Consider the following 3,753-nt stretch of genomic DNA (forward strand, 5'->3'; position numbering starts at 1 on the left):
AGAGAGAGAGAGAGAGATTAGAGCTGTCCCAGATGGTGCTGGGATTACTGAGCTGATTGCTGTGGTGGCGTTGAACTGCAGCTTGACTGACTTCCTTGATCTAGAAATACGCACCACAGTCAGGGTTTCTTTTGTCTGTGTATGTGTCTATTTGCATGTCTATTTTCAAGTGTGAGCCAGGTTATGAAGTATGATACCGCTTGTGTTTGACAGCATGGTCATGTCATTTGTTGTTCATGGGCTTGGCAGGACCTGACCCCCTGCTGTGCATGATGGTCTAGCCTCTCCCACCAAGATGATGGCCTCTGTGGTTGCCAGTGGCAACAGGGGCAGGGCACAGAGACTAAGGGGAGTGGACCCTGAGACCTGTATGATAGTCTTCAAGAACCACTGGGCTCAGGTGATTCTCTCTTGCCCCCCCCCCCCCTCCTCTCTCTCTCTTAGGTGATATTCTGTCTTTCTGTACCATTCTCTCTTATGTCAGGTGATTCTTTGTATCTTCCCCCCTTTCTCTCTCTCTCTCTCTCTCTCTGTCTATCTCTGTGCCTTCCAAAAACCCTGTCGAATATATTATATGTGCTCTAAAGAGTTGATTGGTGGAGAGGTCCACTAATGTCCACCTCACCTCCTCTCTCTATCCGGCAGGTTCTGCGTGTTCTGGAGCGCTATGACCCGGGCCGCAGTGGGGCGGGCAGCTCGGGTCCGATCCCGGCGGACGAGGCCAGCGCGGTGCAGAACTACGCCGAGCACATGCTGGTGCTGCTGATGGAGGAGCCGGCGGGGGCCGGCGGGGCCATGGGCCCCATCCTGGAGTTCGTCATCCTGGAGAGCGTGATGGAGCGCCTCTTCCTCTGGAGCCTGCGGCGGCAGTTCACCGACGACATGAAGCTGGAGCAGCTGCGCATGTACTCCATGCTGATTGGCCAGGCCCAGCAGCCGCTCCTGCATCACAAGCCCATCCTGCGGCCGCTCATGATGCTGCTGTCGTCTTGCTCGGCCTCCAGCTCCGCCGTGGGGCCCAACTCCTCCGTGAGGCCCTCAGCCGGCTCTTCCTCCTCCTCCTCCTCCTCCTCTGCCAGGGGGCCCAGCTCCGCGGTGGGGCCCAGCACGGTAGAGGCTGAGCTGGTGGGGCTGCTGCACCAGTTGTGCTTTGCTGTGGCTCAGGACCCCTCCGTGCTGGAGCTCTTCTTCCACACAAGCGAGGACCAGGGAGCCGCCAACTTCCTGCTCTTCTCTCTCCTCATCCCCTACACACACAGGTCAGTTTGTACTGTATCTCTCTCTATCTCTCTCTTGCACTCTATCTCTTTCTCTCTCGCTCTATCTCTGTAGGGTCATTCTCCACACACACAGATCTGTGTGTATATGTGTGTGTGTGTGTGTGTGTGTGTGTGGGTGCGTGTCCCTGTGCTTATGCTTGTGTGTGTATATGAAATATACATTGAACTATTCATACATCTGTTCATACACATAGATGTTGGAATGGAGTGTGAAATGTGCATGTATGCTGTTATGTGTGTGTGTGGAAGAGCTGTGTTTATATGTGTGGTTATCAACCTGTATGCATGTGTGTGTATTACAAGAGTATTTCTGTGCATCAGCATGTACTAACTAGTACTCTCTCTCTCTCTCTCTCTCTCTCTCTCTCTCTGTGTGTGTGTGTGTGTGTGTGTGTGTGTGTGTGTGTGTGTGTGTGTGTGTGTGTGTGTGTGTGTGTGTGTGTGTTTTACAGGGAAGGCCCTGTGGGAGATAAAGCCAGAAATGCTCTGCTGCTTATTATGTCTCTCTCCGCCCACAACTGCAGAGTGGCCAATCATATTGCAGATCAAACCTACTTCTGTCCGGTGAGTTTATATACTGTGCATTAAAAGAGAGGAAAGAATATATACATTCAATAAAAGACCTAATCACTCTCTCTCACCACACACACACACACACACACACACAAACAAACTGAGGTAACAAAAACTAATCCTCTTGGAAGCTATTTGCGGTGATTGAGTTTTCACACACCACATAGTGTCTTTGCTTAGGGCTACTTAAAGTAGGCTACCATTTGAATGTTAAAGAGGCCTTTTCAGAGTTTTGAACCTACACTAGCTAGCTAACACTAACTGCAGAACAGTTACTGCCAGTAAAAGCTGACTAGCTTGCTAGCTAGCTGATGGGTGTCAACATCGTATGACAATGCTGCACTGTGTATTTATAGTCGAGAACATCACGACATACATGTACTTGATAACTTGAATGCCTAGTGAGAAAGACAGGTGTGGGTGAATAAATTGTGTGGACCTGCTTTTGTAACAGGGTGCATAGTCAGTGTGTTTTAGAGACAGTAGGCGTTACATGCAGTGTAATGTGAAGCTAATTCTGATCACTCGGAACATGCTGGAATCTTGTGACGATGTCATGTTTTTAATTGTTACATACATATTTCAATGTAATACCCTCTTTCTTCGACAATACTTCAGCTTGAGCCAAGTTTGGCCAAGGGTTGAGGCTCTTGGCTGACGTTCAGCTAACCCATTGTACTCTGCACGTGTGCTTTGAGTCCTGTTCTCATGGCATGCTTGGGCAGTGGGGTTGTGCTGTGTGATGTCAGGGTGATATTAAGGACTGTTTACCTCAGTAGATAGCGGCACACGTCCGTGGGAATTGGTCTGTGTGTTGTGCGACACTCTAAATAGCTGAGCCATTTAACTGGCTGATCTTTGCGACGGTGTCTTGGTGAACTCACATTGGTGTAACATGCATGGGGCTAAGCCAAAGCATTCAACTTTGGACAAGTAAACTTAGGTCATTAGCCGGTGACTGAGGAATGTGTTGCTGCTGTGTGGGATGAGGTGGGGGTTCTTATTTCCCCTTTCAGCCAATGTATAGACAGACAGGTAGGTGTCTAGGTGTACATATTATGGTATGGATGCTATGTCAGTGTGCAGCACAGTGTTCTGTGTCATGCTGTACATTCTGTGATCAATATGTTTACATACTGTAGTCTCCTTCAGCCTCTTGGAGTTGAATGGCATTGCCCATACAGTATGTGATCATAGGAAAGATGCGAGTATGCAATAACCTTGGATTAATAAACAAAACAATGAGACTCTGATCCTTCTTTGGGGGAAAAGTCCACATGTCAACTGGGAACAGCAGCAATAAAGCAATCCAACACAATTACAGTTCTAATCCACTGGCTCCACTTGTGATCATGACCTTGGTGTGGTTTTTGATAACCCATGCCACAGAATGGTGGGCTCACAAACTCCCTCTACGTGATCAGCTTGTCTGTGCAGATTGTGTTATTTTGGCAAGGGTTTACTGAGCAGTGTCCTGAGATGTAGCACCTTTCGCTTGGGGACGGACTCCCTTTTTATGACTATCAAAGATGAGAGGGGAAGAAAATCAGCAGATCAAGTGTGAGGATCTGAGGAAGTTTAAATCTCTCTCTCTTTCTCTCTGTCGAGGAACAGGAAGTCAGAGAGGTGTAAGCCATGACTCAGCCTCGTTCCTTATTCCTATCCCACAATCCTCTGTGACAAATGGTATTTATTATTAATACCATAATGCCAGCGGTTTCTACAGATGATACTGGCTATGGAGGAGTGATTGCACTATGACGCACCAATGACGCACCACTTTTTTGTGTAGTTTGATGGGTTGCTTGGTAGTTTGAAGTTGCTCTGTGTTTGTGTGTGTGCGTGTGTGTGTGTGTGTGTGTGTGTGTGTGTGTGTGTGTGTGTGTGTGTGTGTGTGTGT

The 3,753-nt window shown here is 48.3% G+C and overlaps 1 protein-coding gene across 1 annotated transcript in view; it reads left to right on the top strand.

The window, feature by feature from the left end:
- Positions 1–295: 295 nt before the first annotated feature.
- Positions 296–3,753, top strand: part of LOC134060464 (FHF complex subunit HOOK-interacting protein 1A) — a 10,688-nt gene continuing 7,230 nt past the window's right edge. Inside the window, exons 1-4 of the mRNA XM_062517193.1 lie at positions 296–400; positions 646–1,012; positions 1,109–1,259; positions 1,733–1,844. Of these exons, the coding sequence (XP_062373177.1) occupies positions 296–400; positions 646–1,012; positions 1,109–1,259; positions 1,733–1,844 (735 nt within the window). The remainder of the gene's footprint in view (positions 401–645; positions 1,013–1,108; positions 1,260–1,732; positions 1,845–3,753) is intronic.

This window comes from Sardina pilchardus, chromosome 16 (genome assembly GCF_963854185.1).
Source record: "Sardina pilchardus chromosome 16, fSarPil1.1, whole genome shotgun sequence".
NCBI lineage: Eukaryota > Metazoa > Chordata > Actinopteri > Clupeiformes > Clupeidae > Sardina > Sardina pilchardus.